This window comes from Girardinichthys multiradiatus, chromosome 1 (assembly GCF_021462225.1).
Source record: "Girardinichthys multiradiatus isolate DD_20200921_A chromosome 1, DD_fGirMul_XY1, whole genome shotgun sequence".
NCBI classification, from domain to species: Eukaryota; Metazoa; Chordata; class Actinopteri; order Cyprinodontiformes; family Goodeidae; genus Girardinichthys; species Girardinichthys multiradiatus.
Genome location: NC_061794.1, coordinates 9,304,860 through 9,324,671, shown reverse-complemented (window position 1 = coordinate 9,324,671; position 19,812 = coordinate 9,304,860). Strand labels below are relative to the sequence as shown.

Here is a 19,812-nt window from a genome sequence, read left to right as displayed (position 1 = left end):
TAAGGAGGGATAAGTATGAATCATCAGGCTTTAGAGTGTTTCGAGTGAAAAACACTTTTACCTTCCATCTCGATCCCAGTCGTACACGTCTACTTTCACAGTCCTAAAAAAAGGGAGAAAATATAATACTCCGATTATAAAAACGTACTTTTGTAAATTTTCTCCTTAGCATACAGCCTCCTGTCAGTTAAAAAGAACAGCAGGTTCTGGTTTAAAATAATAATAAAAAAAATCTCTTCATAATAGCAGCAGCAGATGGAACAATTACACATTCATTGAATAAATGATAAATCACACTGAAGAGGAGTGTTGGCGCAGTAGGTACTGGTTATTATCTGAACTCTGGGCCCAACTATTCGGCAGCCAGAGACAGAGAACAATTTGTGTATGTAGGAAGGAATAATGAAGAAATGATGTTAAGTTAGCATACATTACCATAAAAGTTATCCCAGCCTCATGTTAACAGTCAGATATGAATGTATTTGTTCAGTTGTATGATATGAACAGCACATTATTTGGCAAAAATATTGCAGGTTATTGAAAGTCATTTGCATACATAGCAGCAAGAATACGTTTACATAAATCTCTCCATGTACAGACTAACTGTATGGCCCCGTGTGTCATCTAAGGGACTTATGTAAATTACTTCACACAGTGTGATAATATTATAAAATGCAACAATGATACAGTTTAAGTAAAAGCTTCCAGGTTACTAGTTTTCCTACGTTTGTTAGCTAGCAAAAAAATGTTAAAGACACAACAAAACATTGGCTCTGTGAGGCTGTACTAGGAAAATCTATAAACTACATTAGCATTATGAATGTGAATCAGCCTACCGGATTTGGGTTCACTTGCCAGGAATACAAACTTAGTGGTCAGAAATAAATGTGAGTTTGCTAACTGATTTCTTGGATGTTGTCCATTTGCATGTCTATGTTATGGACACAGTAGGAGAGAGGAATATGTTTTGGAGAGACAAAGATGCATGTTAAATATATAGAGAACTTTAAAATAACCCCTCCATTGAATCACCACAGATTGAAAGGTTTATATATGTAGCCTACTGAGGATTTTGTGGGGATTTAGGGGATATAGCACTTTAAGAATTCCCATGTTCTCTGTGAAGGATGCAGAGACTTAAGAGAAGGCAATTCTATCACCATGGAAGAGGTCACCGAGGTAGTAAAATAGCTCCCTGGCCACAACAAGTCATGTGCTGGCAGTGTGCATAGGTTTGCAAGTCTGCTTATAGTTATAGTTGTAGCACCCTACATTTCACAGAAAAAAAGGAATTACTGTAGGGTAATAGTGTAATATACAAAACCATGTCTTCCCATATCTCAGTTATGCAAAAGTTTCAATCTATTTGTAGCTATGAGATTGTTAACACTGTGTGGATGGTGATTGATTTGATATCAATGAGAAAATATGACAAATATGTTGAAACATATAACTTTAATAAAGAACCCTAGTGAAGCAGGGCTAAGTGGGATTTATCTGTACTCATCTGTTCCTGATCCTTCCAATAAACCAATGTTGGGAGCAGCTTTGATGCAGTCTGGTTTTCACTTGTATGAAGACTTAATTTATTCTAAAATGCAGTAATGTGTGCTGCGTGAAAGCTGACTGTCAAACATGAATTCATGTAGTGTTGTTTTATATCATAATTGCACAATGGAAATTCACATGTGTAGCTATGATTTTCATTCCTAAACTCCTAAAAGCAGAGTTTAATTGCCTAGATTGTAGCATCAAGGTTTTTTTAAGCATTTAATAGTTTCATATGGAAGCCTGCAATAAAGGCTAGAAGCACATCACTTAATTAACATTTTACATGCATCTCCTGTTTTAAATGGTAAAAGCATAAGAAGTGGATAAGAGGTGTAATTATTTAAAGAGTGGCACCATGCAATATGTATGGTACGGCATGTAACACCAAGTGGCTATTGCAACACTGAGCACGGTCGGGCCAGATTTGGTATGTATGACACAATGCGGTGTGTATACTGAGTCGGTCTCAATAACACCAGTGCTGGTCCCTGGGACACCATGACCGACTGCTGGCATTATTCTGACCGCCCCAGTAACAGGTGATGTCATCCATTTAATAGTCAACCTGTCTCCACTTAATTAGATTTTTTTAACACTTAATTGCTTTTCTCTTCATTGAAATTCATCAACAGATTAGTAATTCCAGCATTATATGGGCTAATAAAGTGGTGCAAATATTTTTTCCGACCTGTCATAGTCACCGTTGCAGAGAGCTCTAACAGGTATGGTGAAGGGCTGCCACACTGGGTTCAGAGTATTCTTTATCACCTCCGTCTTGTGGCAGATGGTGAACCTGCCAGACAAATATGAGATATGAGGCCCTAAAAAGAGTGCTTGTTTAAACTGTGCACAGATAATCCTGTCTTCCGTATTTTCCTCTGCAATTCTGCACAAAGCGTCCAAGGCTCTTGTGACTGTTTTTGAATAAGTATATTTGTGAAGCATAGAACACTTACAGATGTAATTTATTGCTACAAAACATCTCTAAAAGGCACATCTGTTGAAGAAAGTAAAAATCTGGAAAAAATAGAAGAGCCTTGGTAGATGGTAAAAACTGAATTAGAAGGCTGAGTTGATTTATGTTCAAAAAGTAAACAAAGAACCAAATGTGCCAATTGTCATTGGATGGATGTCCTATATGTAAAATCTCTCTTTTCCCAGTGCAATCACTGCACATCCCTCTTAGTTTTAAACATAGACTACAGAACACCAGTGTCACTGCAGAGGTTCAGTGCTTCCATCAACGTTCTCTTTTAGTAATGGTGGCACTTTGGGATAATTGCCTAAAAAGGTTTCTAGAAACAGCCTAAGTCGTGATCCCTAAAGTTGAATAAGCCTCAGCTTTTAGTTAATAATGCTGAACTGAATATGATAGATTGGATGCATTTAGAAATGTTGAACATAAAGCTTTTGTAATGTTGGACTGCCATGAATACTCAGCAGATAAGTATTAAACACATCAGTGTTTTTCTTAGTAAATATATTTTTTATTTTTCTATTGATATATAATTTACACCAAATGTCTGCAACAACACAAGTAATCTAAACATACACAGAAATCAAAATAGATTAGTCCACAAACAAAGCTATATGGTATAAAGTGGAATGGTACAGGGAGTAGATACTGGAGACAAGAAGAACATGATGTGCAAAGAGGCCTAGAAAGCCAAGTAACAGCTGCAATTTTGCAGAATTTGTAAAGCTTCCTGCTGCTATGTGCAAATCAATATCAGACAGTTTAATATTACATGCCTTAAAAACAGGTTCCACATTACCTAAGTACTGCTTAGAATGGTACCACAGGTAAAAGCAAAGATTTCTTCACAATGAAGGCTCAATGTTGCAAAGTACACTAATGGCAAAAGTTGCATCTGAATCTCCAGCCATAGCCAGGATACTCCAAGACTTTTTTCAGAGTAAAAAAAAAAATAATCAAAATGGTTGTCCAAAAGCCAAACACTCTTAGAGAGCATCAGAAAAAAAAAAAAAACAGTAAATAATATTCAGCTTTTCTAAAAAGAAAAAAAAATAGTTTTTTGGGACTTCACCTCAATGGCCTCTATGCACACATACGGCACAAGACTCCACTACTGATGAAAAAGTTTGCTAAAGCTTATTTTAACTTTGCTGCAGAATATTTTGGTCAGCTGAGGACAAAGCTGAATTGGATGTTGTTGCACACACTAAGTATGGAGTGGAAATGTTCTGCACATCACCCAAAAACACCATTTCAAAAGTGAAATTCGCATTTGGGAATATTGTGGAATGGGCTGTCTTATAGCATATACAGTACAGACCAAAAGTCTTAGCTTGTTAATTCATAGTTTTGATGCCTTCAGCGTGAAGCTACAATATTCATAGTCATAAAAATAAAGACAACTCTTTGAATGAGAAGGTGTGTCCAAACTTTTGGTCTGTACTGTAGTTCTAACAGACTTTATGCAATAGAAGGGTGGATAAATGGAAAAATGTAGCCAGACATTCTTGATAAAAATATGAAGATGAAACAAATGTGAATTTCCAAGCAAGACAATGGTCCAAAACACAACCAGGAAAAAATGTAATTGGTTTCAGAAAAAGAAAGTAAAACTTCTAGAATGTCCAATCACCAGACGTGTATCTAATTGAAAATCTATGAAAAGTCAGAGTTCAAAGAGGAGACCCCCGAAACCTTCAACATTTAACAAAAAGGTTGCTTGGAATAATGGGTCAAAATCACATCTGAGCAAAGCATGTGACTAGTTTGTCCATACAGGAGACATCTTGGAGTTGTCATCACCATAAAGGGCATGTTGACAAGGTATTTAACTGCTTTCTGCAAGTGTACTAAATACATGTTTCCTGTGTATTTTCCTTTTTTGGATATTATGTGTAGGTTAGTGTCACTTACCCATTAATTCTTTATTTGTTGCCAACATCTGGTGTGAAATTTATGTCAATGTTCCCATTACAAATAACTATTCAATAATAATTGTATGTGCTGCATGAGGGCATTTGAAGCATTTTTATACATAGTGATCAAACCAGTAATGGCACAGAATGTTTGGATTTGGATCTAATTTGTCCTCATGAAAAACAGGGAGGTTGCCGTGAGTGTTTCAGTTTGCAAGGAGTTGGCTCATTTGTATTGGCATAAGAATATTTACAGCAAATGTTACAGGTTTTGTATTCCAATGTTGGAATCAACACATACACACTTTGGCCACTGGAACCCAACTCCTTGGGTAATGTGGCCCCTTACACTCACCGAGGTCCAGCACTGCCCTTTATGGCAATGGTATTTTCAAACAGCCCCTCAGCAGTCTCACAGAGGAATTTAAGTGCGCTAAGACAAGACTCCAGATGACACCGAATGAGTCTCCAGATGTGGTGGTGAGCACCAATGCAGCAACTTTGGGTGGAACATGTTCACCAAGGAAGAGGAAGCTTTAGACTAACAGCCAGACAGTCAACCTGGAACTCAGCGACATTCGTAGAGTGCAGGAAGATGTTGATAGAGGATATGTGTCGTCAGGAGGAGGTGACAAGGTGGGCAAACCCAGTCTCAATTAGAAAGCAGGGCCAGTGAACACGATGGGACATTATGGAGAGGAGGAAGATTAGCTGGAAGGAGGTGTGGATCATGGAGGCGAAGAATCTTAGCTTTATTCCTAGAGCAGCATATGACATCCTCCCAGCACCAACAAATCTTCACCAGTGGCTGGATGATGATCCAGGATGTGCCTTATGGTCCAGGTCAGCATCCTTCAAATACATCATGACGCGTGTAAGGTCACCCTCACCCAAGCCCTAGCAACACAACCAGGTCATCAAAAGCCATGCCACCACTCTGGAGGAGAGGAAAGCTCCTACCAACTCTCTGATACCAATAAAACAGAAGGCTTTGCAAACAACTTTTGTCCAGGAGTGGCTAAACGTTACCATAAATAGCTAACCACAACTGAAGCACAATTGGGTTCGAACTGCCTGTGACTGGGAAAAGCCGGAAGATGTTTGCCAGTGGCTTGTCTTTCCTATTGAGATTGGAGTCACAACACTCAGACCTGACATAGAGCTCTGGGGCCTTATGTACGAAGCATAATTATGCACAAAAATCTTGTGGCGCAATGTTCTACGCACAACTTGGAATGTACAAAAATTAAAGTTACATGAAAGTGTGCGTAAATCCACACAAACTTTTGACCTGCCGTATGGAAGCCACGCAAACTTTTTCAATCGACAATAAACCACAGAGAAATAAAACTCACCTAAATACACTGAAATATGACTCTGTTCAGTTTTATTTAATTCCTGGAGCATCAAATTTTATGTTTCTTCATGAGTTTGAGCTTTTATGGTTTAAACCAGATGTAACTGAATCACATACAGCCTCATAAAATAACGTAACACACCTCAGAAAATGATGGAAACAACCTCAGTTGGAACTGTGAAACTTCCTCTGTTTCTGTCACCTGTAGATGGAAATGCGCATCGGTCCATCCGCTGAGGGTGTGAATCATCTAAGGGGCACTTTAATTTTCACTGAGAAGAAAACTGCGTCAGAACAGCAGATTAATTACAAACAAGTCAGGTTTGATGATTCATAAGGTGGACAAGCTGGAGATAATCACACATGTCCATAAATAGCTGGGTAAAGTTGCACGTTATTGTGGAACGATGGCAGCTTTGGCACAGGTGGAGGACATCGCCAATGGAAGAAGTTAAAGAGAGTGTTTTTTTCAGAGATCATACTGACCTGCTGGCACATAATAATGCATGACTTATCAGCCACTTTAGATCACCCAGGGCAGATATTTTAGAACGCTGCACGTAGTTGGCCTCAGTATTACAGAAAAAAACCATGAGGTTGCCAGTGCCAGTTTAAGTTCTCACTACTTTGTGGTCCATTCAACCGGAGCTTTTCAGAGGGAGCTGACTGACAGGTCAGGTATTTAACAGTCATCCCTGAGCCGGGCCATGCCACCCATATGGGTTGGCCCCATCCGTATGTTGCCCTGATATAGAAAGCTATGTCAAATCCACTGCAAATTGGGATGTATGAAGGCTATGTGTGCGGTGACATGTCTATGCAGCTTCGTACATCTGTTTTTTTGTGCATTGCAAGTTTCAGAATTTCTCCATACCGCAAATGTTTAGTATGAAAGCTGCACAATCTTTCGTACATGAGGCCCCTGGTCTACTTCTCTGAGAAAAGACATTCTCACTGTCCCCTGGGAGGACTTAGTGGATGAAGTCTATGAATGTAAACACCTGTACTATGCCAAACTTGCAGCAGATGCTCAACAGCATGGCTGGAACAATGACGTCTATCCTGGAATTGGGGGGCAGATGGTTTGTAGCAGTAACTACCATCAGGCTCCCAAAAGACTTGCGAATTGGAGGTCAAGGCCAATGCCAAACCATCAGAGTTATGTCAGAGGCAGCCGAGATGAGCAGTCAGTGGTTGTGGATAAAGTGAAAGGAATCCTGCTGGCCCCAGTGTTAAAAGTTGATTTATAAAGCACTGCATGGATTGCATCCTTGTAGGGTCGTAGGATAGCCGTGGGGTTACTTCAAAGGCAGGCAACGAAGCCTCTGTGCTGGAGTTCTCCCTGTGAGTTCTTTGTGAAGTTGCAAGAGAGAAGGTTGTTACTGTTGTCTGTGCTAATGGACCAAACAGCAATTTAGATTACCTGGCCATCTTGGACTACCTAGATGACCCAGGGTAAAGAGAAGGGTGGAGAGAAGGGTAAAACTGCCAACTAGTCACTACATGCTAGTGAGATCGTGTAGCGGGGCTGTTGCTAGACAGATCTGCGAAACTCAACTGAGTGGTAAGGGGGAACTACGAAAATCAAGTGGGGGATCCTGTTCAGGAGACCTTTTTCGCACATATCCTATCTTCTCTTACAGGAGAGCCCAGGGACATTAAGCAGAATGGGCTATGTTAATGGCTTCCATTGCATATCCGGCTTTCAAGTGAGTTTTCTTGTTGGGTCCACATGTGTGGGGGTGATTCAGAAGTGTGGAATAAATACATACAATATGAACACTATCAAACTCCTTCAAGGTAAGGCTTTTAATTGCATCTATGAGGCCTCCTCTGTATGTGACAAAATGTACTGTTTTCACAGATTGTTGGACACTCCCTCAACTGCCGGTAACTCATCGCTAGACTCACAATACCACCACTGCTGGATGCCCTTTGGTACTGCTGTACATGCCAGTTCCTTGCAAACTGAATCACTTAAATACCTATGGCTGGTCAATACACATACACGTTCGTGTCCAATTCAACCAGCCCTTTCTGGGCAATTAAGTTGGTACGCAACTCTTTCTGTCAGTGACTGTATATAATTGCTGCAATCCCATTGTTCAAATGTGTATAAAAGGCACATGTGTGCGCCGACCACCCTCAAAAGTCATACTCACGTTCCGTCCTCATTACTGCGGTAAAAAACCAGGAAGGGGTCAGACTTTCCAAAAAAGTCTTTCTTATCCAGCTTGTTGGCACACAACTGCATTGTAGCAATATCCTGACAGAGAAGACATGCAGTTTTCAATATAATGGTTCTGATGCAATTTATTTGTGAACAGAGCAACTACTGCTCCTCAGGAAGTTATTTTTTTTCAACTCATGCATAAACCTGGTGCAATACTTTGGTAGAATACTGTTCAAAGTCCTTCTTAATGGAAAGTAATTGGCAGAGTAAAGAAGGCATGCATATCGTTGACTTAAATATGGCCCAAAACACCAAAAGGCAATACTCTGAACACTTTGATAGGTAATTGCTGTGCTTGTAACAGCCATAATTCTGAATTGTTTTATAAGAATTACACAATTTATTAGAGAGAAAATAAATCATATTAGGCACTGTCTGCAATATAGTCAAGAAGGCAGAGAGGGATTGCTTCATACATATGTATGAGTGACAATATCTGTTAATGGGGAGCTGTGTTTTTCCTGCTTCTGTGCTGAGATGCCTGGGACAACCGAGGTAGGAAGGAAGTAGGGAAGGAAGGAATTAAAGATAGACTGATAAATAATTAGACCTTTTAGTTGATTTCTCCTGAGGGAGGGCATCATGGGAAACCTAAGCTTGTTAATGACATTAGTTGGATCTTGTTAGGAGTAAAATCCCCCAGAGTAGCAATGGTAAACACAACTCAGATAAGCTAGTTCATATAGGCACACACATGCAGACACAAAAATAGCAGTGGAAATTCTCCAAGTACCTGACTGGCTGGTTGGAGTAAATACATAACTGTGTCAGGGAAACTTCAAAATTGGAGAAGAATATTGCCTCATAGCAGAAAACCATCTTGATAGTTTATCTAAAACCTATTTAGAGAAACATGGAGATGTCTTGCCAACAAAATGTGATCTGTTTAACCTTGGATGCGATAGGAGGCTTAGGGAATTCTGAGATGGATTTTCACACATTGTTTATCTGATCTGGTCATTAAATATTTAAATTCCTTCTCACCAGGTTTGTGCATATTGGGATTTGTTACTGCATGTTTGAGGAGACCAAACTACTACAGTGACATCATAAATTTGTGATAAAAATGCAAAATATTCAATAGGATATGGGTTGTGTGTATAATGATACGTGTGTGTGTTTGTGTCTGTGTGTGTACTGACCCTGCAGTTACTGAGCTCCTCTGCAGTCAAGATTATGACTCCACACTTCTTCCCTGGTATCCCACTGAGATCATAAAGAGAAAGAGACAAAAAAAAAATGCCGTAACTGTATCGAGGAATGAATAATAAAAGTGGAAAGCAGATGTCATTTGTAGCTAAAAGCTGTTATTGTGCCAGCAGACAGTCCTGCGTGTAGCTACTTGTTTTCCAAAGAAACCCACACAGGGACCCACACTTACTCTCTAATGGGGAAGCCAATTCTAAAAATGGACTACAAGTTGAAATTAACCAACACCATGCAACATGTCACACCACGCAAAGACATACAGTTGAAACCAGATATACACATAAATTGTTGGAAAAACTTTTTTTTCCTGTCTGACATGAAATCAGACTAAACCTTTATTTGTGTTTTAGGTCAGTTATGATTACAAAATTATTTACATTTGCCAAAGAAAAAAGGTCTAGTTTTAGAGATTATTTTATTACTCTTTTTAAAGTCAGAGGTTAACATACATTTCCTTAGTACTTGGCAGAATTGAGTATTAAACTGTATGAATTGGGTATCCATTCACCAGCTGCGCACAATGGTCTTCTAAAATATTGGCCAATTCCTCCGACAGAATTGGTCAGGTTTCTAATACACATCTGTTTAGGAAGTATTAAACTTTCAACTTCTTTGGGTTTGAGATCAGGATTTTGTGATGTTCACTCCAAAATACTGACTTTGTTCTGCTTAAGCTGCTTTGTTACTAATTTGGCAGTTTGCTTTTTGTTTTCCATTTGGAAAACCCGTTTGTGTCCAAGCTTTAACTTCCTGGCCATCATGAAATGCTGCTCTAATATGTTCACAGGAATCTGTGGTATTGTTAGGGGTGATGATGTTTGTTTCCTTTTTATTTCCCATCCAGTATTACTCTATACCCAGTTACTTAAGATAACACTGTGAATCCTTCACAAGTGTTCACAATTTTCACAATCCTCAAATCCCTGGTTGAAGCTAAATCACTGCAATCGCAGAATTATCAGGACAGTTAAACATCAGTGCATGCACAGGGTAAATAATCATGAATCCTGTTTGTTTAAATATGCTATTCTAAAAAAATTTTCTGACAGATATTGTAACAAGATTAAACCTTGTTTTGTTATTGTTCTAATCAAGAGCCATCACCAGCTTTTTGCTGGGGGGCTGAGTGCCCCTAAAGGTCGGGTCCTAGAATCACCTCTGATGTTCATAGTCTCCATCTAGTCTACATGTATAAATCTGGTAGATTCACATACAAGTTAGGGTTATATTTGTGTTGGTCTGTAACACAGCTACTCAATCACTGAAATCATAACAACACAAAATGTGAAAAGTTCAATGGGTTTAAATAATTTTACTAGGCAGTGTTCCTGTTCTGCTCCTCATTTTAATAGCCAGTTGATGAGACAGTAGGCTGTTTGAAACATGGTAAATGCTGAGGGTACCAACTGTGCTTTTCACACTTTAAAAAAGAAAATGGCCTGCTGTAATAAGAAAAAGACTTGCGGCCATGGTATCACTGATCCCCCCCCTCACACACGTAAAGAATACTTATGTGGTTAGTGGTTTAGTAGTGGGGTATTTCAGTGTCACAAAATGCTAGTTCAAGGAAATAATTTGCATTAAGCTAAGGTAATTCAACCAGATTTTAATTTCTGATGAGCATCAGATGTCAGGGCATTAATCCTAAACATGTGTTTCTGCTAAAATACTGCAACCTTGTGGTAAAAAAAAAAAGGTTATCTGATGAATAAGTGTAAATGTGATATTTTAAAAATTGCAAATGAGGTACTGTTGCATAAGCACAGCAGATTAAAATTGGTGGACCATGCTTTTTTATATATTTTCTGAGAAGAATGAGTCATACACAAAAATACAAATATGTTTATTCAGGTGTGTGCAAATACGCATGCATCCTTTGTATAACAGGGTGTATTTCTTTTCTACCAAGTGTTTCAGGCTCAAGATTTTAATTGTTTCTTTTTTTGGTTGTTTGGGTCCCATTTAAAATGAGACTAAATGTAAAGCCTTAAGTTTAAAAAGAATGCAGTGAAAGTACAAGGTGACTGATCCATCAAAGAGTGGGAAAGAGCACAAAATACAACACCATCAACTAAAAAGAAAAAGTGCACGCCTTAAGAGCAGACATGGTGGAAGGAGAAGTAAAAGCAGACTAGGAGAGAGAGAAGCAAAATGAGAGGATAATTTCACAGACACCAGGGCACAAAAGGGCCAAGCCTGAGTGCTGCCTTATTATCATTTTTAAAAGAGTTGAAGGAGGAATAAATGTAGGATTGATAGAAGACAGAAAAAGAGGGCAAGAAGTAAAACAAGAGAAAAAGATAGCAATCCTATGAGGTATTTTTAACTCTTGACTTGGCTTCACAGCAATTTGGGCTGGGTGATGATATGGAACACATTGATATTGTGGTGAAGAATGCAATGTAATTTATTGTATAGCTCTATGTTAAGCTTACCAGTTTGTGCCTGAAAAGCTCAATCTTAGTCTCATCTCACCAAAGCACCAGGCAAAGTTCGAGCAGAGTTTAACAAACTCCACATGGTTATGTTTGTTATGGTAGGATTAAAAAAAGGTATTTCTACTGCCGTTACTCCCCAATAATCAGTTTGCATGTACGTAGCGTCTAAGTGCTGTTATGGAGACTTGTTGACCCCAAAATACCACTCTTCGGTCTTCTAACAACAAGATTTTTTTGTACCCTCCTTCCCCCACTGTGCATGGTGGCAAGATAAACAACCCTAAACTGACAAGCAAATGACTTATAACATGTTTTTCTTAGGAGATGATTTCTTGGTAATAGTTCCCTCACATCCAGATATTTTAATTAACCGGTAGTTACATCTGTCAGTATTTATTTATATATTCATTTATTTTTTGGCTTGGTAAACCTTTATGACCCTGTCTTTCATGATACTCTATGGACTCCAGTGCAACAAGAGAGCAAGGCTCGGTTGCATAACTGGAAGTACGTCAAACAAATTTTCAATGATTGATGTGTTTCTCTAGGATAACAACATATCTAAAAAACAAATGGTCTCACAATAACACTGATTGATTATGGAGCAAAAATGATTGGTTTCTTGTGCTACATCCAGTTTCATAGTTCGGTATCATTTTTAGGAGAATACAGACTAATATGAATGGAAATCAGTGTCTCTCAATGACGGATCCATTTTGATTTTTAGTTTAAAATTGATGTCCACGTCACTGTTCTGATGTCAGTGTCGGAATAACAATATTAATGTGTTACCTTACAAAATAAACTTCTTCATCAAGAAAAAAATGACATAATTAACTGTTATCAGAAAAAAAACATTTTTTTTTTTTTTGACCCACAGATAATTACTAAAAAAATACTTATTTTGGAAGACTATCGTATGCATACATTCTGTATGAAATGTTTTTCAATTGGCTCAACTGAAGGTAACTGCAAAGGGCAGGGCTGCCCTTTGTCACCGGTCCTGTTCATAACTTTTATGGACAGGATTTCTAGATGCAGCCAAGGGCCGGAGGGGGTCTGGTTTGGGAACCAGTGGATTTCGTCTCTTCTTTTTGCAGATGATGTGGTCCTGCTGTCCCCCTCTACCCAAGACCTACAGCATGCGCTGGGGCGGTTTGCAGCTGAGTGTGAAGCGGCTGGGATGAAGATCAGCTCCTCCAAGTCAGAGGCCATGGTACTCGACTGGAAAAGGGTGGTTTGTCCTCTTCAGGTTGGAGGGGAGTTCCTGCCTCAAGTGGAGGAGTTCAAGTATCTTGGGGTCTTGTTCACGAGTGAGGGAAGAATGGAGCGGGAGATTGACAGACGGATCGGTGCGGCTGCTGCAGTAAGTGGCCGGTCCGTTTTGGTGAAGAGAGAGCTGAGCCGAAAAGCGAAGCTCTCGATTTACCGGTCGGTCTACGTTCCTACCCTCACCTATGGCCATAAACTTTGGGTCATGACCGAAAGAACGAGATCCCGGATACAAGCGGCTGAAATGAGCTTCCTCCATAGGGTGGCCGGGCACTCCCTTAGAGATATTGTGAGGAGCTCGGCCATCTGGGAGGGGCATCTATACCGGATGCCCACCGGGAGGAGGCCCCGGGGACGGCCCAGGACACGCTGGAGGGACTATGTCTCTCGGCTGGCCTGGGAACGCCTTGGGCTCCCCCCGGAGGAGCTGGTGTCTGGGGAGAGGTGTCTGGGGAGGTGTCTGGGAAGAGGGACATCTGGGTGTCTCTGCTGAGTCTACTGCCCCCGCGACCCGGTCCCGGATAAGCGGAAGACGACAAGTACGAGTACGAGTGAATATAACTGAAAAAGTATTGTTTTTGATGTTTTGGTGGTATACAATGTAGATAAGCTTAAAATACACTGGACTGGATGGGGTATTTTTTCTTTAAAAAACCTTTGGTCCACAGGCGTGGTCCTACTAAAGTGTCTACCAAATGAAAAGTATTTTCATCTGAGAAAATGTTAACAATTTTTAAACACTGTGGATTTTCATTGAATTTATTACATTCAGATTAAATGTTCACTCTCAAACTAAAGATTAACATTTTTCTTTTCAAAAAGTCATTGGTCTAAGGACATGAGAATTTCCTTTAGTACTTCTGTAATGAAATGCTTCCTCTAGGAACATGTTGAGAATTTTAGGACAAACTGAATTTTTCATGAATAATTTAAGACATAGGTGCTTTCCACTGACACTGAATGCATTTTAGTTTTCCCCAGTTCAGTTTAACATGTGAATCGTTTGGAAAATAATACCTTCATCAAAAGATAATGTACAGCTTGACTGATTTATATTACCAATGCCATAAGAGACATAAGAGCCTTGCATAACCAATGCAAGAAGACGACATGACAAAAGATGAAAGCCGGAGGTACAAGAAGTCTATGCAGAGGAAAACTGACTTAAGGTTATGGAGAAAAGAGGGAGAATACTGCGTTAGCTATTCATGCCTCGCCTCCTAAATCCTTAGCCTTGCATGACGCACTTTTCAAATCGATGGATTCTCTCACTCACGCTGACTCCCAGCTGTAGCAGGCAGCAACAGTGAGAGAATTATTTATGAATTTACCTGCTCAATGTTTCCAGCTGCACACCCGCCAGCCAGCCTACCGGATACACACACTGCCTGGACTCTGGAGTATCCGTCTGAGCCCTCATTGCTCCATAAGTACAGAATAATAATTATATTGCTGTTCTTCTTGACTTCAAGTATACAGGTCCTTCTCAAAATATTAGCATATTGTGATAAAGTTCATTATTTTCCATAATGTCATGATGAAAATTTAACATTCATATATTTTAGATTCATTGCACACTAACTGAAATATTTCAGGTCTTTTATTGTCTTAATACGGATGATTTTGCCATACAGCTCATGAAAACCCAAAATTCCTATCTCACAAAATTAGCATATTTCATTCGACCAATAAAAGAAAAGTGTTTTTAATACAAAAACGTCAACCTTCAAATAATCATGTACAGTTATGCACTCAATACTTGGTCAGGAATCCTTTTGCAGAAATGACTGATTCAATGCTGCGTGGCATGGAGGCAATCAGCCTGTGGCACTGCTGAGGTCTTATGGAGGCCCAGGATGCTTCGATAGCGGCCTTTAGCTCATCCAGAGTGTTGGGTCTTGAGTCTCTCAACGTTCTCTTCACAATATCCCACAGATTCTCTATGGGGTTCAGGTCAGGAGAGTTGGCAGGCCAATTGAGCACAGTGATACCATGGTCAGTAAACCATTTACCAGTGGTTTTGGCATTGTGAGCAGGTGCCAGGTCGTGCTGAAAATTGAAATCTTCATCTCCATAAAGCTTTTCAGCAGATGGAAGCATGAAGTGCTCCAAAATCTCCTGATAGCTGCAGCATTGACCCTGCCCTTGATAAAACACAGTGGACCAACACCAGCAGCTGACACGGCACCCCAGACCATCACTGACTGTGGGTACTTGACACTGGACTTCTGGCAGTTTGGCATTTCCTTCTCCCCAGTCTTCCTCCAGACTCTGGCACCTTGATTTCCGAATGACATGCAGAATTTGCTTTCATCCGAAAAAAGTACTTTGGACCACTGAGCAACACTCCAGTGCTGCTTCTGGTTCAAAAGTGGCTTGACCTGGGGAATGCGGCACCTGTAGCCCATTTCCTGCACATGCCTGTGCATGGTGGCTCTGGATGTTTCTACTCCAGACTCAGTCCACTGCTTCCGCAGGTCCCCTAAGGTCTGGAATCGGCCCTTCTCCACAATCTTCCTCAGGGTCCGGTCACCTCTTCTCGTTGTGCAGCGTTTTCTGCCACACTTTTTCCTTCCCACAGACTTCCCACTGAGGTGCCTTGATACAGCACTCTGGGAACAGCCTATTCGTTCAGAAATGTCTTTCTGTGTCTTACCCTCTTGCTTGAGGGTGTCAATAGTGGCCTTCTGGACAGCAGTCAGGTCGGCAGTCTTACCCATGATTGGGGTTTTGAGTGATGAACCAGGATGGGAGTTTTAAAGGCCTCAGGAATCTTTTGCAGGTGTTTAGAGTTAACTCGTTGATTCAGATGATTAGGTTCATAGCTCGTTTAGAGACCCTTTTAATGATATGCTAATTTTGTGAGATAGGAATTTTGGGTTTTCATGAGCTGTATGCCAAAATCATCCGTATTAAGACAATAAAAGACCTGAAATATTTCAGTTAGTGTGCAATGAATCTAAAATATATGAATGTTAAATTTTCATCATGACATTATGGAAAATAATGAACTTTATCACAATATGCTAATATTTTGAGAAGGACCTGTATTTTTGCCTGTATTCACTGACATCATGAGAGGCATTTGGGGCCACTGAGATTTGTTATATACCGATGTCTTTATTGCTATTAACTTGAGTAATATGATTGGTTTGACAAAGCTTGTTTGTTTTTTCAGTCTTAGTAAGAACTTATACAACAGAGCATGAAACTAAGGAATATGTGAGATATTTCATACGCTGTAAACAGATACAAGGAAACAACAAACCAAAGCTGCCATTTGATCTTAGTGATGTAATCTAGAACACAATAAATCATTTACAAAAGACTGGCTAACATCACTGTGAGGCACTCTATATTGTCAAAATACTGTATTTCCTCATCTGCCTTCACACAAATATAAACTTTGTTGACATCCCAATCTTAAAACATAGGGTTTAATATGCAGTCGGCCTAATCTTTGCAGTAACAACAGCTTCACTCTTCTGGGATGGTTTATGAGTGTGTCTATGGAAATGTATGAGGTCAGACACTGATGTTGGACAACAAGGTCTGGCTCACTGTCTCTGCTCTAATTTATACCAAAGGTGTTTTGCCAGGTTGATGTACAAACCAATCAAGGTCCTCCACACCAAATGTCCTTATCCTTGTCTGTATGGACCTCGCTTTGTGCACAACTGAGCAGTTTTTCATAGCAATTTTCCACCGAAAGGACACTCGTTGCTGAACCAGTTTGGTTCACGTTCCTTCACACTTTGTGGTTTTGTTGAGCACTGACACGCTTTTCCACAAGTTTTTGAAACCCAGCATGAGTCTTCAACAGTGAGTATTACACAACACAGGGGACAAGCAGGGGGACAGCGGTGCTTGCTGAGCTGCACACAATGTTCCTTTTAATGCAAAAAGAGAGGATCCATAAACTAGAGTAAACAGGAAAAAATAGACGGCAACTCCGTGCAAGAAGAATGGTATGTACATGGTATGCTGCTGTATTTGTTGTTTCTATTGTCTGCAGCTTCAACCCACCCATTGGTGACGCCTGAGTTCGTGCCCTGGAACTTCATTGGTGGAAACATGCGTCACCTGTTCGAAACACATTCGGGAACCGGAACGGGCTCCGAACCATGTTGAAGGAAAAGGGGTATGAGAGTTCCTTTCACTGGAATTATGGAGCCAAGCCCAACACTTGAAAAACACCATAATACTCTCTATACCAAAGTTTACACTTGATGCAATACATCAGGCAATAGACAGAGCTGCCGGTGCCAGAGGGCAACAGGTGCAACCTGTTTACTGCTCATCAGGAAGAGCTTAAAGACGCTGGGCAGTCAGCACTCCAGTGCCTGAGTGTTTTTGCCAACGTGGTAACTCCTTACCGGCCAAACTACTGAAAGTGTAGTTCCTGACTTCTTGTTGTGTTCCTTCTCAGGTTAATTCCTAGCCCTCTCTCCAGTTCCTGTCCATGTACCACACCAAGTAACCTGAATACCTTCCAGATCAAGAATCAGCTGACTGCCCCGGGTTCTCACCCTTACCAGCCTCTTGCGAATCCTGCCCACCCTCCAACAACCGCCCTGGCATCTGCACCTAAAGCTTTCCCTCATGGGACGGCATCTAGTGGCTCATATTCTGGATCTACCCAAGACTCACTTAGTGATTCTGGCTGCTCACCTTGGAGCTACCCCGAACCAAGCAGCAGAACCTTCCTCTCTCTCTCCAGGCTCAGAATATTCACTCCCTGAGCTGGACTCCTCACCACCATCTGTAAGCATCAAACTAACACAAGACCTCAGTACTTCTCAGTCTCTGTTTTCTTCAATTCATCAAACCTCTATTTGTGTGCAGAGTGACGACCCCGGTTCCGGTTCCAGATTAATTTACCATCTCATAAATAAACCTGTTAAACTTTTTCTCTATCTCCTGAGTGTTCCTCTGCATGTCGGTCAAAAGTGTTAATAAAACTATGACAGAACACTCAGGCCAATCTGACCCAGCAGAGGCGCTCAGGAGAACCCTCGCAGATTACTCATCAAATCCAATCACATGGAACCACCCTCCAGACCGTAGTAGAACAACAGAGACACACTAACCAACAGTTGGAACAGATAGCCTCTGTATTTCAGCATGTAATGAAGACCCAGACCTTCCAAGCTCCAAAGGGTGCCACCGGAAACGCAGTACCCGCAGCCAGTCCATTCTCACAACAGCTTCCGCATTCCTGTGAAGTTATTTCCCCTAATCCGGAGAAATTCTCCAGTGAAGTTAGTAATTGTAAGGGATTGTTGTTACAATGCTCCCTAGTGTTCAACCGTTCTCCACAGTCTTTACCTCATGACGACGTAAAAATATCATTTATTCTAGGTTTACTTACTGGTAGAGCACTCCACTGAGCAGAAGCAAGGTTTTCTGATTACAACCAATTTGGTTCCGCTTATGATGAGTTTGTGCAGGAGTTTACCCAGACTTTTGCTCAGGACACAGATCAGACTAGTGTGGCTCATAGCCTTTGGGCTTTAAAACAGAGAAATCGGCCTGTTGCTAATTTCGCCATCGATTTTCAAACATTAGCGGCAGCATCTAACTGGAACACTAGTGCCGTAAAGACTGCATTTTTTCAGACTTTAGATGAACCACTAAAAGATGAACTCACTTTGATTGATGAACCTAGTAGCCTTAATGATCTCATTTCTTTAGCTACCAGAATAGACAACAGAATGAGAGAAAGAAAGAAATCACGGGCCAGAGGAGTTGTTGTCAGACCACAGGTACCCTTACAAGAGTCATCTCCACCCCCACTTAAGTCTAGCCCAAAACCTCCCGAACCAGTTTCTATGCAGCTATGTAGAACATGCCTGACCCCTGAGGAACCACGTAGTCGCAAATAATCTAATCAGTGCCTATGTTGTGGTTCACCAGACCATTTTTTTGCCACCTGTCCCATCCGGCCAAAAGGGAGGGTCTGCCATCTGTAGAGGGTAGATGGGCGGACCAATCATCTCTCCCAAGACCACCGCGATTTACCCTGCCTGCCACCCTGTTTTTTAACCAGGATCATCTTTGTCTCTCGGCTCTCATAGACTCTGGTTGTGAACAAGACCTGATCGATTGAAAAATTAGTAGAACAGGCCAGGATCGAAACTAAGCTTCTCAATAGACCTCACCAAGTACTAGCTCTTGATGGAAAGACCATTCAAAAGATCACTCATAACACCAAACCCCTGAAAATAGTCATCTCAGGAAACCACTGTGAAAACACCTCCTTTTATGTGTTTCCCATCTCACAGAGCTCAGTAGCGTTAGGTTTCCCCTGGTTACAACGTCATAACCCCCATTTAAACTGGGCTGAGTTTAGGGTTTATCATCTTGTCTTCAGTCTGCAGTTTCTGCACACTCACCTATAGAGGGAGCTGAAGAACACGAACCTCCTGATTTATCTCGTGTCCCTGAAGACTACCATGACTTAAGACAAGTATTTCGTAAGTTCAAAGCATTGTCTCTTCCGCCTCACCGCCCATATGATTGCGCCATAGAGTTGCTTCCTGGAGCTCCACTTCCTTCAAGCCGCCTGTATAATATATCCCGTCCAGAATGTCAGTCCCTTGAACAGTATATTTCAGACCCCCTCAACGCTGGAATAATCCATCCGTCATCTTCTCCCCAAGGTGTGGGGTTTTTCTTTGTGGGGAAGAAGGATGGCACGCTATGCCCCTGTATTGATTATAGAGGATTGAATCAGATTACAGTAAAGAATAAGTATCCTCTTCCTCTGTTGACTTCTGCTTTTGAACCGGTACAGGGCTTCACCATCTTCACTAAACTTGACCTCCGAAATGCCTACCATCTTGTACGCATTCGTCAGT

At 40.8% G+C, this 19,812-nt stretch overlaps 1 protein-coding gene across 3 annotated transcripts in view; it reads right to left on the bottom strand.

Annotated features, from left to right (window-relative positions):
• The window catches only part of LOC124875959 (copine-9-like), a 195,269-nt gene that overhangs the window by 74,049 nt on the left and 101,408 nt on the right, over nucleotides 1–19,812 (bottom strand). For 2 of the 3 annotated variants that reach the window (XM_047378403.1, XM_047378411.1), the window contains 4 exons: nucleotides 9,176–9,239; nucleotides 7,963–8,066; nucleotides 2,240–2,344; nucleotides 62–103 (listed from right to left, as the gene is read on the bottom strand). In XM_047378403.1, coding sequence (XP_047234359.1) covers nucleotides 62–103; nucleotides 2,240–2,344; nucleotides 7,963–8,066; nucleotides 9,176–9,239 — 315 coding nt within the window. Of the gene's footprint in view, nucleotides 1–61; nucleotides 104–2,239; nucleotides 2,345–7,962; nucleotides 8,067–9,175; nucleotides 9,240–14,283; nucleotides 14,335–19,812 lie in introns of those variants that run through there. The other variant, XM_047378419.1, reaches the window with a different exon arrangement.